The sequence below is a fragment of the Ambystoma mexicanum genome, chromosome 2p (genome assembly GCF_040938575.1).
Source record: "Ambystoma mexicanum isolate Mex_15411 chromosome 2p, UKY_AmexF1_1, whole genome shotgun sequence".
NCBI lineage: Eukaryota > Metazoa > Chordata > Amphibia > Caudata > Ambystomatidae > Ambystoma > Ambystoma mexicanum.
The window spans coordinates 76,387,263-76,414,784 of NC_090923.1; the positions used below are offsets into that span (position 1 = coordinate 76,387,263).

At 45.6% G+C, this 27,522-nt stretch overlaps 1 protein-coding gene across 3 annotated transcripts in view; it reads left to right on the forward strand.

The window, feature by feature from the left end:
- USP19 (ubiquitin specific peptidase 19) overlaps window positions 1-27,522 on the forward strand; it is a 1,845,650-nt gene that overhangs the window by 105,745 nt on the left and 1,712,383 nt on the right. For all 3 annotated transcript variants that reach the window (XM_069643288.1, XM_069643289.1, XM_069643291.1), the window contains exons 3-4: window positions 313-441; window positions 822-955. In XM_069643288.1, the coding sequence (XP_069499389.1) occupies window positions 313-441; window positions 822-955 (263 nt within the window). The remainder of the gene's footprint in view (window positions 1-312; window positions 442-821; window positions 956-27,522) is intronic.

The following is a 27,522-nucleotide window of genomic DNA, read 5'->3' on the forward strand; positions in this document are numbered from 1 at the left end:
AAACTCATCAAACCAGAATACACATTGTCGATTCTGCGATGTTTGCACAGAGGTAGACACATGAACACATTGAGAGCTTATCTGGGTAAAATGTAAATCATTTCAGGGAAACTGACATTCTGCTAGAGGTGTGGCATGGAGCATTTGCTTTCAGAGAAGCAACAAGACTATGAGGTTTTCTGTATTGATTTCTGCTCCCTTTTTTGTACGTGTGTGTGTGACACTGATATTGCATGGTTATTGATAATTGCTTATTGTTCTGAGTCTGCGTTCATGATGCTCAGATTTTGTAAATTTCTCATGCCTCTTTAGACATGCAGGTGGATTGGAAGCAAAGTTCAGACACTGTGATTGTGAAGCTGAATACAGGAACTGGGACCCTGAATGTGAAAGAGGTGGATGCTGCTTTCACTGACACAGACTGCAGCATCAGGCTTCCAGGTACATGCATGTTCTGATTTAATTACAAGATGATACCCACTGTCTCGTAATGGCTCTAAGTTCTAATCGTTGAGCATGGAGCAAAAATGTTAAACTTGCAGTAAAATGTCTGTGAATGGCTATGGTTAACTTAGATGCCTATAATCAAATGTCAGTTGGTTAGTGTTTTTGTTCTACGATATCCAGGAGAAATTGAAGCATGATAAAGAACAGTGATACAATGTCTCCAGTTACAATCAAATCACCTGTTTTGCAAATCTGGTCACTGAAAAAAGCTCATCTGTTTACTGTGGCTCCTGAGTGCATGCATGAAGTGGATTTAAATATCTTCAATATGGCATCTAAGCATTTCATGTACCCACGTTGTCTGTACATTGCAGATGGCCGCCAGTGGAGCTGCCAGTTCCGTGAGGAAATTGAGGGCTCATGCAGCAAAGTCCAGTATAAAGAGAAGGGGAACTTTCTGCAACTCATCCTGCAGAAGAAAATCCCCATGTACAGCTGGCCTGACCTGGTAAGTCATCCTGGTAGATCAATCGTTCCCTAGCTTTTTCCACTCCTGTCATAATCTGCTTACTGGTACAGGCCTAAAATAATGTTTGAGACCTGTGCATCACTTTTGCCATTAACCTTTTCTAATTGTTAAATTGACTTCATTTTTATCTTTACATAATCATGATTTTTGTTCAATTTCTTATTCTCAGTCCGTGTTGCAGTGCTTGTGAAAATGTCTAGTGTTTACGTGTTCCCTATAGTACGCCTTCCTTTTTGGTGAGGTTGTAGGCTCTATGCCCACCCATCTCTTTGCAAGTAGCCAGATTATACCGGTGCATGCCTTTGGTTTAAAGCTCTGCGCTCCTCTGTAACAGCTTTCCATTTCACTTTTGTGTTAGTAGGGGCATACTTTTATTTACTCTGCAGCTATTGAATCATAGGAGCACTCGATGAAATGTTCTCACAGGTTCTACTTGAAACTCTGGTTCACTGCAGGGCTTCCAAATCTTTTTTGAAAACTTATATGTCTGACTGATAATAATGTGGTTGGAATGGATTGTGTCCTCCAACGTATTCCTCATCTTTGATATCCACGTCCAGCTTCGGCTGCATTGGAAAAATGTTCTCGTCAGACGGCACCATGCGTGATTTCGATGTCCCTCGAAGGCCTCCGTCGAGGCTGACTTCATCGGATGTACAAGTAGCACGTGCAGCACGCATTAGTCTCAGTTCCATTTTCCCGAAGAACGTGTTGCTTCGGAGACTCAGCGCGCCTCGTTAGTTTTATCTGTGTTAGGGAGAATTCTCAGAAATGTGCTAATTCCCTTCACCTTAGAGATCGCCCAGCAACTTTGCTTCATTTTGAGGACTTGATTTTTTTTTTCCTGGAGAAAGCGTGACCCTTTTTCCCCATTCTCTCATGTGTTTTGAAATGTGTTTTGCTCTTGTTTTCTTTGGTTATGGAGTTTTAGACCACGCCATAGGCATCCTCTTCATGTGTGTCACACAGCACCCTCTGTGCAGTGGCACAGGGAAACCTTGACAGGCTTTCCCAAGGTTTAAATACCTCCTCTAGGATAAACTGTTTCCCAGAGTAAGTAAAGTGAAATTGACTTTACTATTCTTTTTAAATATCTAAACCAAGCACACCCTAGCTTACAATAGAGTGCTGGAGAGGTTACTTGGTATCCCCTGTGTCTAGATACTCATGTAGCAGTCAAATGCGACCCTTTCCCATCGAAATGGCTGGTGGCAGTGGTTTTGCAATGAACTACCATGATTTTTTCCGACTGCGAACACCGGTAGCGTTAAATCGTGGGAGCCATGTTTTTCAAGACCTCTGTAAAAACAGGTCCCAGTCTTCTTTTTTCACCATTTCTTTGTGGAACGGTCCTTCCTTTGTGGAAAGGTCCTTCTAGAGTTTTGCTATGCGCGTGCAAAAAGGAAGGTTTGGTTCCTTTGTTCCATCGCCTTTTGTAGGCTTCATGACTGAAGACTGCCTCTGGCGCCCGAGTGTCTGGGGTGGCCGGAAGTGAGGGAGGTGCCCGAAAACACCCTGTGCTTGATCTCCTAGGAGACCCAAATGCACACTGGCGTGATTGGCTGGCTGACTGTCCGGCAAGGACCTGCTGGGTGAGTGGCAGCTAGGCTGGAATGAATGGGAGGAAACTGGATAAAAGGCGGACCTCTTGGCTTGGAAAGCAGTTGACCACTGGAATGAAAGAACTGAAGACGAGCTTTAAGAGGACGGCTGCTGCAATTCCTGGACCGTTGGTTTGCCTGGTGAAGCCATGCTGTAGGTCTGAATCGCTGAGTTCATCCCGACAGAGAAGTCCTGCAAGGACGACTTCTCCCTTTGAGTTGGTGGGACCAATCTACTAGACACTAAGCCACCTGGATACCATTCTCAGAGCTGGTTGTATTTTCCTGAGATTGCTGCAGGACACCGAATAACCAGGGATAGGGACACCAGTTTGTGTGCTTTACTACAGCTACCGGAATTGAAGATTTGCTACGTTCCAGCCTTTTGATCAGTCCCCGTGCAGTGCAGGAGTCCCCCCCGACTGAGGTCCAGGAACAGCGAGATCTGCAGGAACTGCCAGAAACAGAAGTCTTCATCTGCATCTTTTTCTTCACTTGTAAGGTACTATGAAACAAGACTGAGAGAACTTGCCTCTCACGGTGGAAGTGCTTGAAACTTTTGCAACTAGCAGGCCAAATCAGCTTGTAACCCAACATAGAATTCATTTTACAAACTACTTCTGAGAACGTCTATAGATACTTTACCGTTTACTTACCAGAACTGTTTTATCCTATACAAGACTATAGGCCATTGACTTTGTCCTAGCCTATTCAATTGAATTGACTCTTCTGGTGAACTTTAAGTATCTGCACGTCTAAGAAATTGTAATCCTTTTATGTGCTGAACCTTTTCCTTTTTGCTGCTACTTCAAAGTATTCTGAATGCCATTTTGCTCCTCCTTAAAAGTAGTCTGAATGCCTCAAACTTAGTGTATAGTACTGCAGCAAATTTGTGTATATTTGACTGCCTCCTTCTAGTAAATGTTTTATAACTGACTGTTGAATAAATTAGTAAGTGTTTAACCTAGCAACCTTGAGTGTAAGAGCTTATTTGAATACCTGTGATTGTAGACCTCTATGTAACATCATTACAGCTCACATTCCTCCTTGAGATAAGCCTGGCTGCTCAGCTCCCAAAAACTGTGTAGTACAGACTTATACCAAAGCTTGGTTTTGCTTACACCTATAGTCCTAGTTCTGTGTAGTGGTCCCAAAGGGCACTGCATACAAACTCTGCCTAACACTCTGCTGTGCAGTTACGTTCTTAAGACGTAAGAAAATCATCGAAGATGTCCTCATCATCTACCCCAACTATCCCTCACTCTGGGTTTTCAAGAAGTGCAAGGAATGCAGTTCAAAGATGTCCATCACAGATCTGCATCAATCTTGCCTGCAGTGCTTGGGAGAAGACCACGGCACGGGGGCCTGCTCGAAGAGTCTGGCGATTACTGGTAAAGCGCTGCGATAGAGGAAGGAAAAATTACAGGAGGGTCGTAAAACTAAAAAAGCCGACCGATCCTCGACCGTAGAGTCTGGAGTTCCTTCACCTCGACGCAAGAGTGAAGTAAAAAGGTCAATCGCAAAGTGGCTCCTGTCATTCGTTTTTGACGAGGAGATCGAAGAAGCGACACCACAGGTCACCATCTTTGTTGTCAGACGAGTCTCCTAGAAAATTCAGATGCCCCACAAAACAATCTTCCTCTGCAGAGTGGGAGGCATTTCGACTGAAAATGCTTGAGGTTTTTGAAAAAGCCAAGCCTCAGTCGCACCTTCCTCGGAAGCTAGCCGAGAGCATTCGTGTTCTGACACTTGCATGCCCTCGAGCCCGGGTGATCGAAGAAAGTCATATCGAGAACCTTCGAGGTTCCCGATGAAAAAGAGTCACTCGAGTTGAGACGAGCGCTCAAAGTCTTTGACACTCTCCAAGACTCCACATTCTCCTGTGACGACATCTTCAAAGGTGATTGTCGAGGCCTTGACGCCATTGATGCCCATGTCGACACCAAAACCATTGGTACCGAAGATTTGTAAGGCTTCAACTCGGCCTTCTGAACAGGTTGCAGCAAAGGAAAAAGCTGCAAAACCTAAGCCTATCACAAAACTAACTCCACTTCCTAAAAGAGCTTACGCTCCTTTTACCCAGGAAGGAGTATTTTAAACCCTTGTCTTCAATTTGTGAAGAGGAGGAAAGATCTGAGGAAGATGAGGTTCCTTTTGGTCTGGAGTTTGGTACTTCAAATGTGCCAGAGTGTCTGATATCTGAAAGCAGGATGAAAGATCTGGTTGACACACTGCACAATGCCAGTGGTGTAGATAAATCACCAGAGACTGTGTTTGGCAAACCAGAGCCAGGCTAACACGCTGATTCTTCTTATAGGCACCCGATGTCAAAAGTAGTAGACTGTTTAGGTTGGGTAAAATGGTTCCATGTGTTAAAATCGCGGTAAAAAGGCTTTGGTTTTGCTGCCGCAATCTATGTAAAGGAATGCGGGGGACACCCCTGCAAACCCCAGACCCATTATGCCATTTAAGGGGAGCAGAGGACACCCCCGCAGCCCCCACTCCCCTTAATTGGTATAATGGGTTCACCTTTACTGGGTACAACCACAGCATTTTTGCAGCGATTTTTGTAAAGGTGACATTTTTGCCCCGATTTTATTACTGTATACCGGCAAAACCACCAGCTCAGTTTATTCAGGATGATCTTACAGACATCCTTGACCAAGGCCTACTTACAGACCCGGTCTTACCCTTTCATGTGGCCTTGCAAAATAGGGTGGCCAAAAATTGTGAGTCCCCCGAGTCTATCACTGCTGTGGATAAGTCCCTAACTAGAAAATACCACCCTTCCTGTAGCGACCCCAGCAATCTGTCCAAACACCCCACTCCCGAGGGTCTGGTGGTCCAGGCAGCCACATCCTCATCTAACAAAGCAGCATACCCTACCATCCCTCCGGATAGGGATGAAAAGCGTGTGGATGGATGGGCACGCAAAGTATTTTCAGCTGGCAGTATGGCCTTGAAATCGGCCAACTCCAATTGTGCCTTAGCCAAATTTTCGTACACTTTGTGGGAGTGCAACTCTTTGGCGGAGGAGCACATTCCAGAAGGGAAGTAAAGGGAAGGTTTCCTAGCTATCGTTAAGGACTGGATACTACAGACAGCGTCAGCAGGTATATGGCTACAAGAATGGTGATGCGCAGATTTGTATGGTTGCTGAAGTCTGGTTTCGCACCAGATGTGCAGTCCCGTCTTCTGAACAATGTATTTGACAGGTCTCACCTTTTTGGCAGCAAGACTGAGGAGAGTCTTGAGAGGTTGCAGACCTCAAAAGCGGCTGCCAAATCTTTAGGGGCCGCTGTTAGGCAACCTCAGCCTTTTCGTTCATCAGGACAATCTTGGAGGGGACAATGCTATCTTTACTACTCCTCATTTGGAAACGCGAGATGAATGGCCAGTCCAAGAGGCCAAAAGAAAATCCGTTGTGGTGGACGATGTAAAAGTGAAAAGCCAGCTCAAGCTTCTTTGCCATCAACAGCTGCAGCAACCGCCTCAAAACCGATTTGAGAGCTTGCGTCACGAAACACCGGTGGGGTGGCAGATTGTCTCAGCATCTTGAATGGCGAGCTATTACTTCAGATGTTTGGCCTCTGGAGACAATAGCCCAAGGTTACTGCATTCTGTTTATAACATATCCTCACAACAATCCACCGGGGAAACACTCTTTCAGGGATCCAGATCCGCTCCTTGTGCAGGAAATATTAACTCTGCTAGAGAAAGGTGCTATAGCAGGGTTAATATCCGTTTCCTCCACCCTCCCATTACTGTTTTTTTCCTCCCCACCACCCCTCCGGCACTATCTGAAATGTCGTCAGGCCTAGTATGATAGTTGCTTGTTTTGTTCCTCCCCTCCCTTCTGCACCCCTCTCCCTCACCTTTTTGTTTTTCTCCGGCTGTACCAGAAAATGTCGTCAGGCCTAGTACGGTAGTCGCCTGTCTGTTTCCATTTCCTTCCCACTCTTCCCCTCCCTTCCTTATCTATGTCTTAGCTCTTGCACTATCCGAAATGTCGTCGGGCCGAGTACGATAGTTAATTTCACATCCTTACTGTTCATGGCCTGTAAGAATGTGGTTGTAATTTCCCTTGTTCCCTCCCTTGCCTTGAAGCGCTTTGAAACACATAGTTTATTTATATAGCACCTATACACAATCATATCATATAGAACCAGTACCTGTAGCGGAGAGGAACAAGGGTTGGTGCTCCCCATATTTTTTGATTTCCAAGAAAGACGGAGAACTGAGATCCATCTTGCACTTGAGGGAAGGACATGTTCAAGATGACTACTCTTTCTCAGATCCTTCAGGCCCTACAACTTCAGGATTAGTTGGTGTCTTTGGACCTTCTGGATACTTATTTTCATGTGCCAATCCATCTCAAGCACAGAAAATACCTAAGGTTCACTGTTGGCGGCTCACACTATCCGTTTCGAGTCCTGCCATTCGGGTTGACCTCTGCCCTGAGGGTCTTCACCAAACTGATGGTGGTGGTGGCAGCGTATCTCAGGAGAGGGGGGATTCATGTCTACCCCAACTTGGATGATTGGCTGATCAGGGCACGATCTTCCGAGCATGCCCTGGATCATCTCAATGTCACCTGCCACTCCTTTCACAGACTGGGCTTCTCCCTCAATTTAAAGAAATAACAGATGACACCTGCTCAACAACTCCAATACTTTGGAGCTGTATTACAACCCATGCGAAAGAGATCGCCACCCAAGGCGAGGGCTCAAGACATTCTTTCAAAATGCCCTTCAATGGGCTCTGAGAACTCAATGGTCCCAATTCTCAGGAAGGATGATGGACCTACTTCAGATTCCAAGCAGGGTCTCACAGGATCTCCTGTGGTGGGCATGCGAGGACAATAATCTGAAAGGAGAACATTTTTGGCAACCATGACCGGAGATTACAGTGGTGACTAACGCCTCACTCACTGGGTGGGGAGCCCATGCCAACGGTCTGACAATCGGCAGTCGTTGGTCTCCATCGGAGTCCAAACTAAAATGTCAATCTTTTGGAGCTGAGGGCAAACAGACTAGCGCTGAAAGCCTTCTTGCCCTCTGTCTGGGGAAAGAATGTCGTGATAATGACGGACAACACATTGACATTGACATTGATATTTTATTTCTATTGCACTCATACACGTTTCAGAGCACAACAAGGCAAGGGAGGGGAACAGGGGAGAAAAAAAGAACGATCTTACTAGGCCCAGAGACATTGAGAACGCGCAAGTGCATGGGAGAGGGGAAGGGGAAAAGTGCATGGAAGGGGGAGAAGTGGAATGCGCGAAGCAAAGGAGAAACGGGTCAATAATAAATAAATAATAAAGGCAACAAACAGTGGTAGTGCAGCCAGCAATTGGCAAGTGCTAAGTTTAAGGCAGCAGACAGGGTAGGTCTAAAAAGTGCACGAAGAAAAAGGGGGGGGGGGCTGTCTGGGTACGGATACAGACCCCAGTGGCAGGGTGTGCAGGTACCTGGGCTCGGAGGACAGAGGGTGGCCAGGTACACAGTACCAAGAGAACAGATCAGCAGGGGAGAGGGGGGGCGAAGGCAGAAGAAAAGAGGAAGGTCTTGAGGGGCTTCCGGAACCAGAGATGGTTCTCCAAGTTTTAGAGTGGCAGGGAGGCCCCAGCTGAAGACCGAGATCTACCCCAAGCTCGTTTCTTTGAAAAACAACTGACCCAGTGGCATGCATTTTAACAGAAGAGGAGGTGTAGGTCACTACCACTGTGTAGAGAGGCAATGCAGCTCTTGTACTGGACAATTCAGGAAGGTGTCTCCTTATCGGCAGTTTTCCTCGCCGGGGAGGAAAACACAACGGTGGATGCTCTGAGCAGGCAGCATGCCGTGTCCCACGAGTGGTAACTAGCTCAGGAAGTCCTTCAAGAGATCTTCACCCTTTGGGGAACCCCCCAAGTAGACCCGGTTGATTCCGGTCACAAACAGAAGTGCGAAAGGTATTGCTCAAGGGAATACGTGTTTGTGGTGGATTGGGATTTCCCACTATTATACGCGTTCCCTTCGATTCATGTCATTCCTCAAGTAATAAGGAGGTTCAGATGATTCGCAAGCTACTTGATCCTTATTGTCCCAGATTGGGCCAGGAGACTGGGTACCCGGACCTTCTAGACATGTCCATCTGTTCTCCGATTCGTGTTCCGCACAGAGAGAATCTTCTCTCAAAAAGGGAGGGACAGGTTCTCCATTCAGAGGTCAACACTCTCAACCTTCATGCTTGGTTTCTGAAAGGCTGAGATACAAGGTTTGGGACCTCCCGGATGGCGTCATGGAGTTGTTGCTTTCGGCAAGAAGGCTAGCAACAAAATCTGTGATGGAACAAGTTTTGCCACTGGTGCAGGGAAAATAATGTTGATCCTTTTCTATGTTCAATACAGAGGTTTTATCTTTCCTCTTATCATTGGCACATATTCACAAAATAGTACTGTCTAGATGCTTCCCACTCTCAAGATGTTGCCTACGGTAAGGCGGTTCTGTATTCGGCCTCATGAAATGCAGACAATCTCAAATTCTACTCCCTCCATCAAATTCTGCATACTGCTTTGGGAGTCTATCAAAGATGAGGAATACGTTGGAGGACACAATCCTTTAGAAGAACAAGTTACTTACCATCTGGTTACGTTCTTTTGACTGGATGTGCCTCCAACATATTTCTCATCGCCCTCCCATCCTACTCCTCTGTAGAATTTCCTATGTTACAACTTCAGCTCTCGCAGGGCTGCCTACCGTCTGTCTACACTGACAACCAACATGAACAGGAGGAAATAAATTGAGGCTAACTGGCGCAGCGCGTGCTACTTGTACATCCGATGTCAGCCTCGACAGAGGCCTTCGAGGGACATCGACTCGACACACGGCGCCCTCTGCCGAGAATTTTTCTGATGCAGCCGAAGCTGGACGTGGATATCAAAGATGAGGAAAACGTTGGCGGAACATCCAGTCGAAAGAACGTTACCAGTTGGTAAGTAACTTGCGCTTCTCTGACCACACACATCAGAAAAAAATCTATTTCATACTGGCAATGTTCTAAAACAATAATGGTTTTTGCAGCAAAAGAACACCTAACCACCCAGAACATTTTAAACTCTGTTGGTGGTTTCTGTGTCGCCGGTTGTGGGAGTATAACAGATCCATGTTATTTCTTTTTTTTCTTCTTTTTTTTTTCCCCACAGCCCCCTTTTTCCGAAGCCCCGTTTCCCATGTTGGACCTGCAGAGAAATCACATTTTCTAGGCCCGCTTGGCCCCTGTCCCCTCTCTGATGCCGGGGGTTGGGAAAGATGTTTCTTTACATTCCTTCCACAAGTCCCCAAACTTGTGTTTTTTTGTTGTTGAACCTGACCTCACTATTTACAGAGTTTTAAAGTCCCGGGTTCACTCCCCTGGACTTGTGCTTAATTTGTTATGGGGAAACTGATCAGTCCGACTATCGGTACTGAGAAACTGTTTCTCTTTGGTCTTTTAGCCCTTTACCTTTTTGATAATGTTTTAACGGTGCACACTGCATCTTGCTAACTATGACTGCTTGAAAGACTGTTCATTGTTTCCTTTTTTCATTTTAGAAATGTAGTGGAATGTCTGTTACTGCAAGGATGCACACAGCTTGAAGGAAAGGAGTTCCATGTTCTCACTGTATAGTACTTTTCCATACATGGGCATGTGTAGTTTACTGATCTGCACCATACACACATTTATAATTTGTGTTAACATTTAAATTTACCTTTTTACCTGGATGTGCTTGCAGTGAGTGTTTCACAATCTCTGAGCTACTGCTCTTATTTAATGTAACTTCATTTGTTGGGGAATAATATTTTGCATTCACTGCATCGCAGCCTGTTTGGGTTGTTGCTTCCTGTTCCTACTCATCTCCCTCCAAACACCCCGCCCGACACCTGATTGTGCGAGTTGCCCTGTGTGTAACTACTGGTGTGGAAGTACATTAGCCAATGCTCGGCGCAGCAATCGCTGTACCTGGATGCGCTTTCAGTGAGTGTTTCACCATCTCGGAGCTCCTGCCCTTATTTAATGCAACTTCTTTTGTTGGGGAATAATCTTCTGCATGTGCTGCATTGCGGCATGTTTGCGTTGTTGCTTCCTGTTCCTCCTTCCCTCCCCCCCCGCACCCAATGCCTGATTGGGCGAGCTGCCCTATGTGTAACAGCTGTTGTGGAAGTACATCAGCCGATGCTCTGCGCAACAATCTATTTGCCTGGATGTGCTTGCGGTGAGTGTTTCACCCTCTCTGAGCTTCCGCTCTTATTTAATGTACATTCTTTTGTTGGAGAATGATCTTTAGCATTTGCCGCATCGCGTAATGTTTGGGTCGTTGCTTCGTGTTCCTCCTTCCTTTCCTCCCTCCTCGCAACCCGCCCAACCAGGGCCTTTTTGCACCTACTACTCTTATGCCTTGTGTATAATTGTATATATTTGTATATATCTGTATATAACTGTACAGCACTGTAACCAAAGCTGAAAATCTTATTACTGCCTTCTGTGCCCTGATACCCTCTGGTCTATTGCGCATTATAAATAATAAAACAAACAACCCCCTGATTGGGAGAGCTGCTCCACTTAAGTGCACCCAGCAGTGCAACTTCGTTGGCTGTACCGCCCATGCGGCGAAAGACCCCACAGCAAAAGTGCATCCAGTGCTTGCTACTTCCAAAAATGAGGCTGATCGTCAGAAAAACTGAATAAATGTCTCTCGCTAACTGCCTTCAGGATGAATATTAATAATGACCTCCCCCCAGACTCTCCTTTGCCCCACCTTTTTAGAAATTGTCATCCACCAACCCTCCTCTACCTTCCAATCCCTTTACAATCCTTGCTTGTGTACTTGAATTCCTTGTGCAACATTGAGTGAATATAGATGAATATAGATGAATAGCAATGTTGCAATATTTTCCAGAGCATTGGCAATTTATAACTTTCACGTGGACCCTTTATCTGCCATCTATTGCCCAAGGCATGTCACGCTGTGTCATCTGGAAAACGCGTTCTAAGTCCTGTGCTTTTAGTTAACAGACGGATGCATTCTGGGAGTTGCAGGGCTGGTGATTTGATTCATGCAACCAGTGTTAGGTCCAGGATATCGTAGGTTTGAAACCAAGAAGGTCCAGCCAACATTCACTTTACAACTTGAACCATTTCACATTAGCATATAGGCTTTCAGCAAACGCCAATAAACTCACCTGCTGCGTCATAAATCCTTGAAAGGGGCTTGGCACTTATTCACACAATGAAAGAATAAACTAAAACGTGTGTTTGCACTGGAAATAAGTTATCTGCGATTTTTCGAAGGGGGCACGTGAGAAAATACTGACACATTCAGAAATGTTTTGAGAACACTGGATAAACACCACCGGAAGTATAAAAAAAAAAGAAACACCTAAAACTGGAAACCGTAATTATCACTGGCTACTTATGGGACGACTGTTAGGCAGAAACCTGTGCAATTCCCTTAGGCACCACTGCAAAAAGTTTAAGACTACAGGTGTTAGCAGTAAACCCAATTAGTAGCGGTCTGCACCACCCAAATTTACCTGGTAGCTGTTGCTGAGCAGTCGGACTTCTCTCAAGAAGAGTTAGGCAGTATGTAGAGTATTCACAATAGGGCTAGAAATACAGTAATACAAGCAAACACTGACCAGAGCTTTGGTATAAAAGTATATAATTATTTATTTAAAAACACACTTGTAAAAATACACTGGCACTAATATGTCAAGCAAGTTCAAACAGTCACTAGAAATAAATACACCTCCCTAATTAATTAGTTGACAAGTCTAGGTTAATACACCACTTATTTAGCAAAACAGAGGTGAGTGTGTAACCATAGATGGCACTCCAATAATTATTTAAAAAGGGAGAGAAAAGGCAGAATTAGGAAAACGCACAATACCAACACTTTTAAAGAACCACAGCAAGTCGAGAAAGGCAGGGTCTCCTGTAGAGCAAAATGTTCATAGGCCAGGCCCACTCTTGGAGAGAGGAAGGCGGAATGTGCCCAAGATCCCACAGTGGAAATGCACTAAAAGTCTTTGCAGGAAAGTCAAAAAGAGGTCGGATCAAGATAAAAAGGTAATGCTAACAGGTCTGAGGTCACCCCAGGATAGAGAGTCAAGGATTTACGGGACACCTTGGACAGTCTGTTGCAAGGGAGACCAGGCGGGACACAGTACCTGAAATGGTGAGAAAGCTCCAGCGGGGGCAGTTGTTCCTGGCAGCGGGTGCAAGTTGGTGCTCCGTCCGGGGGAAGAGAAGATCTCGACGTGGAGGAAAGCTGGAGATTGTTGCACTGCCAGGGAAGAAACCAGCCGCAGAGTTTCCCGGTTAAAAGGTGCTACCCTTTTATTCGCGGTAGTGGTGAAGCGTGGCTATCTGGCCGCCGGGGTGCTTGGCATGGGCGATTCGACCACGAGACGATCCAGGGAGGCGAAAAAGGTGAACTGGTTGGTCCCACAAGCTCAAAGGGAAGAAGACTCTCCTGGAAGAAGATCTTCTCTGTTGTCGGGAAAGTGGCGAGTTTCGTACAGCAGGGCTCCACCGGTGGTGTCGTCATTGTAGATGGCTCAGCTTCTCCCCTCTTCTGATTCTTTAGGTCCTGTGGCGACTTCTGAAGTTCCAGTCCCCAAAGCCCAGCTTTTATGCAGCAAAACCCCCATTCATCAGCCTAGCTGTTAATCAAACATGCTGGCTCACCACTGGGCCAATCACACAAGAGTGCGACTTGAGTTGCCAAGGCAACTCAGTCCAGGGTGCCTATTTCTCCCCTCCCACACATCCTGTAGACCCAGACAGAGTGGCACCACTTTTGGAGGCTTCTGTGCAGAAGCCCGCCAAAAGTGGAACAAAGGGCTCGACTTGGGTTGGAGTTAAAGAAGCGAACACAAACGCCATTTTAAAACCGAGTCCTGGCAAAAAGACCCAACCGGGGAATAAATATTAAATAAATAACCCGGCGGTATCTTTAACATTGCACCAAAAAAGTGGTGCGTTTAAAATGAATGGGAAAATCCCATAGGAAATATTCTGGTGGAATATTTTGCGTGGTACCCACTGCCACCAGCCAGAAATTCGACAAGAGAGGGGGGGGAGTGGACTGTGCCCCCTTGAAAAACAGACCCAGGGGCAATCGGATTACCCCTACCAGTACTTCCACAATATGATGGTTTGTACTGGTTCTGTTCACAATTTAAGACTAGTAAAGTCAATGGTGACTTTACATGCTCTGGGAGACAGTAGTCAGTCCCAGTATATGGAATCTGTTTGTGGGTCACTAAGACAACCCTGTGTTACTGCACTGAGGGTGCTGTGTAACACACTTACCAAAAATACATGAAGCCCTATGGAGTAAAAGACCCCATAGCCCATAAAACACATTACAAAGTCAAAGGACATTCTCAAATCTTGCCTAGGAGTGGGAGAAAAAGAGTCTCACTCTTAGCAGGAGAAAAAAAATAAACCCCAAAAATCCAGCAAGTCACTAGGAGTCACTAGGTTTGGGAAATTTAGCCTTTACAGAGCATTCTCCCTAACAACGACGGCAAAATCAGTCACCCTTTTCAGTGCGTATTCAGAGACAAGTGCATAATCTAAAAGTGCAGCTGACCCTTCTTGCACCCATGTGGTACTCAGTGGCGTGTCCCTTTGTGAGGTGCCATTTAGCATTTTAAAGTTCCTTTCCCTCGTTAAATATATCCTAATTTCACACATGTTGATAACTTGCTGTTGATTTCTATACATTTTAGATTTAGGTCACCCACAATTATCGACTTAGTCATTTCATTATCTTGAGCGATAAGGTCTAGCATGTCCCTTACCGTATAAATGCCAGATACTTTCATTTTTGGATTCCATTATAAGTTTATAAAATAAAGTAGCTTCCGACACTTCTCTAGCTTCTTACTTAAGCTTCATTACAAGTTACTTTAAGCTAACAGATACGGAACCACTGGGTCCCATCACCCAGGCTCAACTGACATGAGCTGGAACCTTCACACTGCATTTATCACCAAACATTCCTCTACCTCACATCAGCATTCCATGCGAGCATGCACACATAACAAGTACATAATAACAGTGTAATATAGCTGTTTGTAACTTCTTCAAGTTAACATCCAAAAATGCAGATAACTTTTGTCAATTGAAGGCAGGGATGAGGCAACACCCAAGCTATTAGGGTGCTGTTTACATCTAGTTTAACTGCTGTAAGCAAGGCCCACTGATGGCCTGCCCTTGTCATGATGAATTGCAGGTATCCATACTACTTGATAGCCTGAAAGAGTTGGCTCAGCTATAATCCAAGTTTTCCAAAGGGCTATAATTTAAAAGTCTGAAACAGGGATCTCAGCTGTTCAGATAATTCTGTTCAGAGAATTCTCAGTAATGTGCTAATTCTCTTCTACCTTAGAGACCCCCAGCCCTTTTGCTGGACTTTAGGACTTTTAATTTTTATCCTGGAGACAGAGAGGGACCTTTTTCCCACTCTCGTATTCTTCATTGATTTGAAAACTGTTTCTTTTGGTTTTGGAGTCTGACAAACTCCATAGGCATCATCTTTTTACATTGCGACACACTGCACCTTCAGTGCAGTGGCACAAGGAAGTCTCCAGATTTCCCAAAGGTTTAAATACATTCTCTTGGTTATACTACTGTTTCCAAGAGCAGTGGAGTGAAATTGACTTTACTTACATTTGTAACTTTCTAAACCTAGCACACACAATCTTGCAATAGGGTGCTGGAGGGGTTACTTAGTATCCCCTTTGTCTAGTTTCTCATGTAACCTGTTTGTTACCCTTTCTACAATTATTGGCTGGTGGCAGTGGTTTACTTTTTCCTACCATTGTGTGTTTCTACCGCGGGCTGCAATTGCAGCTGCAGTAAAGCACCCATGGGTACCCATTTTGTCAAAATGGGCCAGGTCTTTTTTTCGCCATTTCTTGATGGAAAGGTCCTTCTTGAGATTTACTCTGCATGCCAAACCAGGTTTGGTCCCTTTGTTTGTTTTGTCTTTGGCGGGATTCACCAGTGAAGCCCGCCTCTGGTTCCAGCGTGTCTGGCAGGGCAGGAAGTGTGGGAGTTGCTTAAATCTCCCTGTGCTTAATCACCTTGGTTACAGGAATGCACCCGAAGGTGATCGGCTGGCTGTCCTCGGAGGACAGCCACCCTGCTGTGTGAGTGACTGCTAGGCTGCGAATGAATGGGAGAAACCTGCCTAAAAAGGCAAGGTATTATGCTTGGAAGGCAGTCAACCACTGGACGAAGTAATTTGATGAACTTGAGACGCCTGCTGCATCTCCTAGAGCGTTGGTTTGCCCGGTGAAGCCATGCCGCAGTGCTGAAGCTCTGTATTCACCTCGACTAGAGAAGCCCTGCAAAGGACCACTTCTCCCCTTGGGTTGGTGGGACCAATCGACCCCAAAGACAAACTCATCTGGAAATCATCTTGGAGCTGGCTGTACTGCCATTGCTGCTGCAGTAACCGATTGCCAGTGAGAGGAACACCAGAATCGAGTGTGTCATCTTTAAGTCAGACCCGTGCTCCAGGAAGATCCTCCGGACTCGCATGAAGCAGGACCGACCGAGCCTGAGCCACTTTAACAGAGTGCTGGACCCCAGATGCGAGGAAAGCCCATGAGGCATTCAAGAACTGCAGTGGTGCTATTCGCGAGAAGCTGAAATCGCGAAGTGCCGCTGATCTGAAGTTTGGCCATTGCTCCCGCCGACCTACAAAACGTAGTGCAGAAGTACCCAGACGTCCTCCCTCTTGTCCCCACGACTGAGGCCCAGGAACAACAGGATCTTCCATACTACAACTGGAACAGAAGCCAGCTGGAACCAATTTCCTCAGACCTAAGGTACTGTAAACTAAGGGGTACTTGGCTGTTGTCTGGTAGCCTTGCCAGCTCTCAGTTGAGACTTGCCTAGGTTTCCTGTTGCAGAGTGGCTTGCAGCTTTGTACTTCACAAGCCTCCTAGCTTGTGGCCCAAGAATGATTTCTACAAAGATTTCTAAAACATTGTGCAATACTTTACTTAACTTCAAGAAGTGTTTCAGCTCCCCTAGACATTTGCTCAATTGACATTGGCTGTCCTGTCCCCATGAAAGACTCTTCTAAACTCTGACTTTGTATTTTAACTATCCCTCCCAAAATCACACATTCTATTGTGTAGCTGGGAAAGGGTTAATCTACATTGCATTGGGGGGTTCAAAAGTACTTACCTGCTTAAGAATATTTGTTAACCATTGTTTCATTTCTAAACTTTTCCTTTTGACACCAAACTCAGTAGTGCACTAATTGTACCAGTGATATATCAATGTCCACAGTGTCCTAGTTATTTAAGTCACGTCAGGGTGTAGGAAGTGTCTGTGTGCCATCCCAAATGGGTATCCACTGATTTATTGGAACTGAGTGTGTAATTATTGAAGTACATTTTTGTGTTACATATTGCTCCCTTCTAAAGGCTGAACACCTTAACTGCAAAGGACCGCCCTCCACCCCTCCTTCCGGACCCATCCTAGTGCCAAGGCCTTGTTTGGCGATTTCGGTATGTCGTCATTCAATCCCATGTAACCTTTTTGTTACAAGATATATCTCGGTCAAATTTGGCCCCTTTTCTTCCCACATGTAGGTGGTCATAACGCCACCAAGGAATCCAAGTTTGCTGTGTGGGGGTGAGAGAAAATAACCAAAAGGAGAACATTTTGGGGGTTTCAGAAAATGCATATAAAATGATGTACAAAGAAGCTGGTGGTTTTTTCCTTGTAAGAGCTAGGAACACATGGTTTGCTGTTGTGGATATGCCATTTTCCAGGCTTTCAAGAACAGGTTGAGTGGAAACCAAAAAAAACTATTTTGATATGGTTACCAGCCGTTTTGTGAGGTAGGCGATTTTGGCCTCCCCCCTCTCCCCGCCCCCCAATGGGACTTGCGTGGACCGAATGGAAGAGGAGGGTAGGAAAGCCGAATGGGAAGACCAAGGCATACATTTCTATAAAGTAGACAAAATTCCAAGGTTAGGAAGGGGTGATTTGCACAGGTCAGGCAACAACTATATCGGGATAAATTCCATAGTGGGGGTGGGGGGGAATTGGAAAAATGACAGGGAAAAAGAGGTATGTGGTGGAACTGGTTGGCCCGGTAAGGCAATGGCTTCTGCGAATTTTGAAAAAAACAATGCTCCGCTACATTCCCCCGACTTTGTTAGGAAATCACACATTTTTCATAATGTTTCACAAAACAAGCAATACCACAAGCCAAAAACTGAGCCATGGTATACAGGATTCTTATGCTTGCAGCCTAAACGGATGTACTTAGCGTGTGAAAATAAGGAAAACAAATGTGGTGAGGAAGGGCAAGCATACATTTTTTGAAAGAACACAGGCAGACCCTTTGAAGGGTAGGTGACTTGTGCAGGTTACAAAAGCATATAGTGACTAAATGTTGGTCACATATGGGAAATGTAAGGGTTGTGTGACAAGTGTAGCAGCAAATGTATGAAAACCAAGTAAACACAACAAATGTCCTACCTTTCCGCGTTCCCACTGGTGTCTCGATGAAAACGGTACCTCACATGTGTGGGTGCACTTAACTGGGCGCAAAGGCTAAACCACTGGTAACCCCAAGTCTTTCTGCAGAGTAGATTTTGAGGGATTTTGCTCTTGTGGATAACCTACAGCTAAGGGCCTAGGGTGTCGAAGACACCAAGGAAAATGGTAACCCCCTGGCATTTCCAAAAAGAAGACACCTTTGGGAATCCACAGAGGTATGACGTGTGCGAATCGCCCCAGTATTTATTACCCACAATCCCCGGCAAAGTCCACATTATGGTGAAAAACCCAACAGTTTTAAGACGTTCCCCTCTGCCAACACACCGAAACATGCCAACAACACATGGCCTACCTTCCCGCGTTTCCACAAACGGTATCTCACATGTGTGGGTTCACCTACCTAGGCGCAAACGGAAAAGGCTAAACCACTGCAATACCCCAAAGAGTTTGGGGAGACAACCTGCAGATTTATGCGAAGGGTGTTGCAGCCACCAAGGAAAACAGGGAACCCCATGCATTTTCGGAAAGAAGACATCCATGGGCATCCAGAGGACTGATTTGCCGGAATCGCCCCTGAATGTATTACCCACAAGCCCCGGCAAAGTACCAAATTTAGGAAAAATACCTACATTTTCAGACAACTAGTGAAACACGCCGCCAACAACACATGTCCTACCTTCCCACAGGTTCCTGGATGAAAACAGTACCTCACATGTGTGGGTGCACCTACCTGGGTGGAAAAGATGAAGTGTCGACTGTCCACGTCCAACGGCAGTCCCAGGGAGCCCCAGCAGGGTCCCTGTCTGTTCCCTGTGGGAAATCCTGTAATGCTGCCTAGCCAGAGCTCCAGGATCTCAGCTGCCCAAGGCCAGGGATATGACACCCTACCACCCTGGAGCTCTGGCTGGGTTGCGTTACAGCTTCTCCCTCTGGGAAAGGACAGAGACCCTGCCGAGGCTCCCTGGAACCGCGGCTGGGCTTGGGGAGGGTCAAACCACATGGGAGACAGCCGCCCAAGGCCAGGGACATCACCCCTGACCATCCGGGAGCACTGGCTGGGCTGCGTTATAGAATTTCTCTCGGGGGAGGGAAGGGGGCCCTGCCGGGGCTCCCTGGAGCTGCCGCTGTGCATGGGGACGGTACACCCACATGGGAAACGGATGCCCACGGCCGGTGACATCACCTCCAACCGTCCTTGAGTTCTTGCTGACCTGTGTTGCTGCTTTTCCCCAACAGGGAGTCCTGGCAGTGTGCCAATACCTCCCCGAAGGAAACTCTCCTTCTGGTTTCACTGCAGCAGCCGAAATGGCTGCCACAGTGAAAATGACTTTGTTTCCCGTCAGCATGCCTAATTTGTGCTGATGTGAAACAAACTGAAGGAAATCCAACTCCCGGGCCGTGAGGAGAAACCTCCTCCTCGCATAGCCTGGGGTTTGGGTTTCACTTTTGTGCGATCCCTGCTTTGTAGGAATCGCACAAAGTGACGTGCCAAAATGGACAAGCTATCTCGTCCATGGCAACACAAACGTAATTCTATGGGCGAGATGGCTCGTCCTTGGCATTTAAGGGGTTACTCAACTGACTGTTAAATTAATAAATAATTGTTTTATCAAGAAACCTTGAGTGTAAGTGTTTATTTGAATACTTGTCTCTGTGAAACTGTTACAACCCTACAGCTCACATTGCCCCCCCCCCCCCGCCCCTTGAGATAGGCCTGGCTGCTCAGTCACTCTAAACTTGTGTAGGACATGCCTACATCAAAGGTTGGGTTAACTATTGCCAAGAGCACAAGGCTGGTGCAGTCTCCTACAGGGTACTGCATACAATCTTGCCGAACATTAGTGACAAGCGGTGAGGATCTATTTTAGAGTTGTTCCCTTCAATACTTTTCTTTTCTTGTGTTCAACTAAACCCCTACAAGGCTAAGCTCCATCAGAACAGCAATTGTAACATGCCAAATATGTTTACCTTCTGTCAGGAAGCCCTGATCATTTTAACAGTAGATCAACTCAGAGAAATTTGTAAAGGCAGGAATCTTACTGTACAAGGAAAGAAAAATGAATCGATTACAAGGTTGTTGAACCACCAAAGTTTGGGTAGTAGGCCTGTAACACCTACTAACATACATGTGGACATTGATAATGAGGATGACAGTTCAGAGTGGTAGAGGAGTCCCAGGATAGGAGCCCCGCTTTGCCACAGACAGTTTTTTAAAAAATGTATTTATTTTTTTACCTCAAGCTATGTCCAATGAGACCCCACAAGTTCCATCCTCGAGTCCAGAATGTGTCTCTTGAGTAAATGAGACTTGAATTGGAATTTAAAAGGTTGCAAGCTGAAGCCAAATATCAGGACATCAAGCTCAGGGATTTGGAAATGCAAAATGCTCTTGAAATGAAAAGATTGTCTCTTGAACATTTTTCTCTCCCAGAGTCCTCCAAGTCTTCCAGTCCCAAGAGGCATTGCCTGCCTGAAGAAGCAGCAAGTGTGCATGATGTGAAACTTAATATTCTGGATTGGTTACAATCATGGGATTCAGGGTCTCACAGGGAATCTGTTGATTAATTGGCTTTTGTCTAGGCTTCCCCAGGTTGCAACTGATGCTGTAACGGAGGTGGGTCAACTTGAAAGACAGGAGATTGAGAATGTGAAGCTGGCTTTGATAGCCCCATTTGTGAAAACTGCTTCCCAGTACCTCGAGGTTTTGGAACCTCAAAAAGACTGATGGTACCCCTTGGACTACCTGGGTGTGTGAATGTCTGAAAAACGTAGATGGTTCAGTTAAGAGTTACAGAGTGAACTCCTTTGAAGAAATGAGAAGCCTATTTTTGTTTATTTTTGATGCCTGCTCTCCTGAGCTGAAACCGCACTTGGCTGACTCAAATAAGATTGATCCCAAAAGGTTTCAAAGGCTGCCAAAAGGCCCCTCACAAGGATTCTGGGGCCACTCACAAAATGGATGAAGAGAAGCAGCACAAGAAAGATGGAAAAGAGAATTCAAATTCTAACTACCCAAAAGATTGCCACAAACAGAAAAAGGGTAAACACCATGCGAACCCAAGTCAGTCTAGTGAAACATATGGTGCTAAACCAGAGGGCGGTCAGCAGAAGCCCCCATTCCACAAAACATTTGGTAAATGTTATGCTTGTGGGTCAACTGAGCATGTGAAAGGCGATCCCAGATGCAAGAGTAAACCTTCAGGGGTCCACACTGCCTCCTTAGCCTTCATCCCTGTGGCAAGTGGTAACGTTCAACTTTTGGCTGAAGACCCCATTGGAGTCTCAGCCAGAGTTTCTTTAGTGCCCCTGGGTCTGTGGGAACAGCAGCATGTAGATGTGTATATCTCTATTCTAGACCACTGAAAAGACCCCTGCCATTAGAGATACTGGGGCCAGCATTACAGTAGTGGATGACACATTTTCCAAGCCAGAGGATGTCGCTAAACCTCAGTTTCTCTGTATTTCTACTGGCCCAAGATGGGATCTGATGTAGAAGCTGTCATACTTGTCAGACTTCTGGCAAGAGTGGAGCCAAGAAGGTGGCACCCTTGGTGCCCCTCCCAGTGGTGGGAGTTCCTTTTGAGAGGGTAGGGATTGACAATGTTGGTCCCTTAAACCCTCCCACATCTTCAGGCAACCAATTTATATTGGTTGTGGTAGAGCATGCTACCTGGTATCCTGAAGCCATACCTATGAGGACTGTTACTGCTCAGGCAGTGGGTAAGGACCTCCTTGGTGTCTTTACCAGGGTTGGTTTTCTTAAGGAGGTTATCTCAGACGGGCGGACCGATTTTATGTCCCAGTACATGCATGCCATGTGGAAAAACTGTGGCGTGACCTACAAGTTCTCAACAGCCTAACATTGCCACGCCAATGGGTTGGTGGAGAGGTTTAATAGAACTATGAAGAGCATGATAGGTGCTTTATAGGAATCCCTTAGAAGAAAGTGGGACCTTCTACTGCAATTCCTTCTCTTTGCTTATAGAGAAGTCTCTCAGGAAGGGTTGGAGAGTGCTCCTTCCCTCAAGCCAGTGAGTCACTGACTACGTGTTCGTTCTCCGAAGGAGAATGACACAAATGATGACGGAAGCTTCTGATAACTTGAAAGCAGGTCAGACTCTGGTTAAACATTGGCATGACCAGAAGGCCAACATGGTGCAGTTTACTCCAGACCAGCTAGTTATGGTGCTTACAAGGCAGAGGGCCTTACAGGACAAATGGGTTGGACCCTTCAAGGTTGTGGGCAAACTTGGAGAAGTCAATTACTTAGTGGACTTGGGCAATCCCAAGGAGGCCGCTAGGGTCTTTTACACTAACCGCCTAAAGACGTATGTATCCAGCCGGAACTGGGAGCTTTGCTCTTAGCATCTGATCAGGAGGAGCCATAGAGTGAACCTCCTGACCACCTCAGGGGACAGCCTTTAGTTTCTCGTGTTGATTTAACTCTTTAGAAATAAATCAGGATGTCATCAATATAAAATACTACAAAAACATCTAAAAATTCCCAAAGGACCTGATTATGATGAAAAATTGAAAAGCGGCAGGGGCGTTAGAGACCAAATGGCATGACTTGATATTCGAACAACCCATAGCGGGTTCTAAATGCTGTTTTCCATTCGTCTCCTTCTCGAACTCTCACTAAATGATCAGCCCCTCTGAGATCCAACTTGGTGAAGCTCTTCGCTCCTTGGATTCTATCAAGCATGACTGAAATCAAAGGCAAGGGGTATCTATTCTTGAGCGTGATCTTATTTAAGGCCCTATAATCGATGCATGTCCTCAAAGTTTTATCCTTTTTGGGTACAAAAAACAAGGGCGAGGCTGCGGGTGACTGAATGCTGAATAAAGCCTCTGGCAAGGTTTTCCTCTAGATATTCCTTCAAATGCTAGTTTTAGGTTTCAGTCAGTGTGTAAATTCTACCACAGGGAATTGGCGCTCCATCTTCAAGATCTATTTTACAATCAAACAGACGATGAGGGGGTAACTCGCTCGCTATCTGCTTATCAAACACATCCCGAAATTCCTGGTAACATTCAGGCAAAACCCCTGACTGCTCCAATTATATTTTCCTGAACAGCAACTGCAGCTAAACACACTCCCTGAATCTCAGACCCCACTCCTGATACGCCAAAGCACATTGTTCTCTACAGAATTCTGACCTAAATTCAACTCTTCTTTTTCCCAATCAAAGGATTGTGTAAAGAAAGCCAAGGCATACCAAGAAATAGTCTGTGGTTGTGGAGCATTGATTTAACTCGGACTATATCCTCACCATGCTCCTCCCCAATATTCATCCTTAATACACCTGTCATTTGTGTGATTAGCCCCAATGTCAGTTGTGTACCATCCAGAGCCCTCACTTGTTCCAGCACTCCCTTTCCCACTATGGGCACTCCCAATCTATTAGTTAAAGCAAAACCCATGAAATTTCCTGTGGCTCCTGAGTCTGTCACATATGGACCCACACCTCCGCTTACCTTCCCAAAACAAGGATCCATTGAGAGTGATGTGTGGCACCGCTGTCTGGATGGTATTTGCCCCCAAATGTCTTTTTCCAACAAATGGTGGAAACCGTTTAGGTGTGCGCGGACATCTCCCCACAAAATGTGTGCTGTCTCCGCAGTACAGACACAACTTCTCCCTCTGCCGTCTGTCCTTCTCTTCTTTAGACAATAGGGCCCTAATCTGACTTCTCTGACCTTCAATCATTTGCCCCTTAACTTCTTTCCCAGTCTGCCTCATCTTTGTACGCTCACTCCTACTCCAAACTCTGCCTTCAGAAAAATTCCTCCTTTTCTGACCTTCTCTCCGATAACCTCACATCCAATTGGATTATTAAAGAGATTAAATCTTCACTAACAGTGGGTCTCTCTACTATGGTGGCCAACACATCCTTAAGTTCTTCCTGTAAACCTCTGTAAAATATGGAAGCTCTCTTCTCCTCAGGCCACCCACTCTCCTGTACAAGCACCCTAAACTGAGTGATGTACGCCACCAGCTCCGGACTTCCCTGACGTAACTCCAGTAACTAGCCGTCCATTCTCAATGATGACGTTCTCCTATCTAACAACTTGCTAAACTCGCCCTTAAAAAGCTTCCAGTCATTTAACTCCGCTGCTCCCTTTTCTACTAAAGGTACCGACCAAGCAGACGCCCCCCCTGTAAGATAGGAAATAAGAAATGTCAATTTAGCGGTTCCAGTGGGAAAAGCTCTGGCCTGCACAAAAAGTGTAACTCACACAGCATTGAAAAAGTCTTTAATGTTTTACGATCACCTCCACACCTTTCTGGAGGTGCTAAGGGGGTAGAAACCAAAGGGATTCCTGGAGTTGAATTTATACTTTTGCTCACTTCCAACTCTGGCGTCTGCCACTTAACGCTATGCTCCAGATACAAAACTGGTGGTTCCCGGTCTATTGATTTACTAACTTTAGATGGACATGGGACCTAAGACCTACTTACCAAACTACTAAATTCCTCAATTTTAACTCCCAAAGTTAAGGTCTCACTTCTGGCCACCCTTAAATCCTCCTTAACCTCCAACACTTTCCCTAACGCACCAAAACTCAACTCTGACTCTGGGTCCATCTTCACTCAGGGAGGATTAAATACGTGGGCCTTTCATTCTGTCAGGTCCAGTTGCGAATTCCTGCAGGAGTGACAATAGCCCACCAGGTCCTCCCCACCCCCCAAAGTCTGCCAGCCTAACAATCCTGCTTAACAAACTATCAAACTGGCAAACCCAAGGGGAACGGAATTGGAAAAACTAACAAACTCGGATCTTCTCTAGCACCCTAGTCTCCAGCTTCCTTCTTGACCTGGTGACCCTGGATAAGATTTACTGTGAAGACCTACAAGGTAACCACAGTTATTTTTTTATTTAAATTTACATAGCGCGCTAGAAGCCCATGGGCATTGAGGCGCTGTTACTTGCAGGAGCTTAGTTACAGGAATAGTGGCATTCGGTGGTACATTATGAATTCTACAAGGCATAAAACTGATATTTTGGTTGGTACAGTTAGTCATTACAATACAGTTTATGCAGCAGGAACATATGCATATGATATGGATACCACTGGTGCGGCGCAACTTATGTGAATAATTATCAAATGTTAATATCAGCTTATCACTTACCCTCTCTTACCTAGACTCCTTTTCCCTCCCAAGACCCTCCATCCCTGCAGCCTATGCCTCCGGAGCTGATAGGCTCCCTGACGGAAACTGCAGAAAAATCTGAAAGTACTTTTCTTTCTTTTACCAACTGTTCCAATGGAGAGTTTGCTTTGCATAAACCATTTATCACCTAGGAGTCTTGAATGGTTCTCTTTTAAAGGGTTCTGCAGTTCTGTTACTAAGCTCAGTTAAACATGCTCTTAGTGGAGACTTTACCTTTGAGCCTGCTAGTGCTTTAAATGAAACCTCTGATCACTTTTAATTGATTCAGTCAGAACTTGAAAAAACTGCATTCTTGAATTATTTCACTCGTAAGTTCTATGCGAAGCGCTTGCTTCCTTATTCATCCGCTAACCTCTGAGCTCTTTTTCTCGTTCGTGCTCCGCATTATGCCTTTGCGGTGCCTGCTTTAAATTGCTTTTCTCTCTGTGCCTCCATCACAAAGTTAACTCCTATATGTTCCGCATCGGATTTGATCAGCTGTTCTGTTGACAGTTTCTTTTGAGTTTGTTGCTAAAGAATATGTTGCTCGCGTTTCTCTAGTAGACCCGATACAACGCTAAAACAGCAAGGGGTGATTTTATGTTGGTTTCCTATTGACTAAGGTTATTAAAACTACTAAACCTTTCCGCTGCATTGGATAGCTGCGCGCTATAAGGTCAATGGTTAATCCATGGTCTGCAACTTGAAACGTTGCTGCCACCTGAAATGAGGGCGCGCCCTGGCAGAACACTGTTCACAAATAACATTCAATATTACGCTTTCCTTATTTACAAGTCTTGCGTGTTTTCAACTACACGCTGAAATAAACTTGTTAACCTATAACATTGAATTTCACAAAAGTCTAAAAGAGTAAAGAACTTGAGTCATGAACACTTAGTTTTGTTCATCTGTTACTTCCTCAGTTGGCTGTAGCTGCTCTGTTTCCTGTGGTTTCTTCTTGTTTTTCTCATCTTCTTTTCTTCTGATAATATATCTTCAGAATGTATTTACTAAATACTTGCTGAACTATAAAACTGAGACCTGTTCCCTTGAAAACTAGAATGAACGGCAGTTTAGAACTCCTAGCGGAATTCAAAACGTATCTCGCTACCAGATTCCTCCAATCACTGCTGCTGAGCTGAGCTGCCATCTTGCCCTGGGGAAACAAAGGCCTCCTGAAAGCCTCACTAAGGAAGAATTTCATAATCCCAATCCATAAACCCCAGTACCTTAATCCACACCCATATACTAACTGCAACATCCTACTGATTACCCCTTCTGCACCTCCATTTAAAGTGTTTAAGTCATGTACATTTAAGTGGAAACCTAAATGAGCCTTTAAAGTGTGTGCCTTTTTGTATGGAAGCCTGGCGATGTCCGGCTAAGATAGCTGACCCGTAAACTTCTGCAGTTCGGAACGCTATCCCTTCTTTGGTCAAGGAAGCTAGGAAAATTAAGCACATGTACTAATGGAGGCAGAAACAGGATGACTGTTGCATTGGCTGCACCATACACTTAATCTCCTCCAAGTCGCTTTGTAACTTTTGAGCGTAGAGGGGGCACAGGATTGCTTGATTTCTGCAGCTGACCCTGAAATGCCTGGCAAACTCAATCTGCTCCCGATACCCTGAAAGCGCTCAGAGGTAGTTGGCCGCTCCTCATCAGAGGAAGATGGTTCCCTGACACATCCTCTAGGAGATCCTCTGAGGGAGGGCTTGCAGGAAATACATGGAATGTTCCATGAGAACTTGAAACCACGCTTGCGATTTCCATTTAGGGGCTATCACTACTACATCCGGCTTTTCCCTCCTAACCTTCGCCACAACTGTCGCTAAGATCGAAAGGGGGGAAAAGCATAGTGCACTGTGCTCGACCACGCCTCCAGCGGAAAAGTCTCTAATTGTTTGTTCAATCTGGACGCGAATAGGTCGGTGTCCAGGGGTACCCAGAGGGCTATCTGCGCAAACACCTCCTTGTGCAGCACCTAGTCTCTGGAGTCGTGCCAATAGTGAGAATTCCAATCAGTTACCATGTTCTGTATGCCCGGAAGGTGCTCTGCTGTTGCAAAAATCTTGCGATCGAGACAGTAATGCCAGAAATCCTTTGTTAGTTCCACTCGCATACGCGATTGTGTCCCTCCTAGGTGATTGATGTATCGGACTGCAGAGATGTTGGCCATCCTGAATAGGATAGAACGCTCCTCTCTATCCTTGGTAAAAACTTTT